The following is a 444-nucleotide window of genomic DNA, read 5'->3' on the forward strand; positions in this document are numbered from 1 at the left end:
TCTGGGTAAAATCAAAGTAGCTCCTCAAACTCGTACGCGCGCGTGGTCGGGAACGTGGGCTCTTTGGCTCATCCATCTCAGCGAAAGCAACGAAGTTCGGAGAGACATAAAGTTCGTGGTAAACGGGCCTCATTGTACGTTGGACGATGTCTTCGTTTCTCCCTTCTGTCCAAGTGTGCCCGGCCCCAGTCGACTCTGGTGTTCTTAACCCTCTTTCCTGGAGTTCCGACGCTTGCGGAATGTCTAAGAATCCCGCGAAGCTGCGCGAAAGAGGCATGCTGTGAGAGTGTGTGAGTGTGGATATTTATATCAGTCATACAGTTCGGTTGCCTGAGTACGGTGTCTTCACCGCGTGGTGCAGTGAGTTTTAAATGGGCTAGTATTTGTGGACGGGAACCTCAGTCGTTCTGATGATGTGCGTGGTGGGGCGAGTGTGTGGAAACC

General features: G+C 52.3%; 1 protein-coding gene across 1 annotated transcript; it reads left to right on the forward strand.

The window, feature by feature from the left end:
- CSUI_004044 (uncharacterized protein) lies at positions 1-412 on the forward strand (the record flags this gene model as incomplete). The annotated part of the gene is made up of 1 exon (XM_068064239.1): positions 1-412. A coding segment is annotated over one exon (207 nt), but the record flags the coding sequence as incomplete, so codon positions are not given.
- Positions 413-444: the final 32 nt, after the last annotated feature.

This window comes from Cystoisospora suis (assembly GCF_002600585.1).
Source record: "Cystoisospora suis strain Wien I chromosome Unknown contig_1816, whole genome shotgun sequence".
NCBI classification, from domain to species: domain Eukaryota; phylum Apicomplexa; class Conoidasida; order Eucoccidiorida; family Sarcocystidae; genus Cystoisospora; species Cystoisospora suis.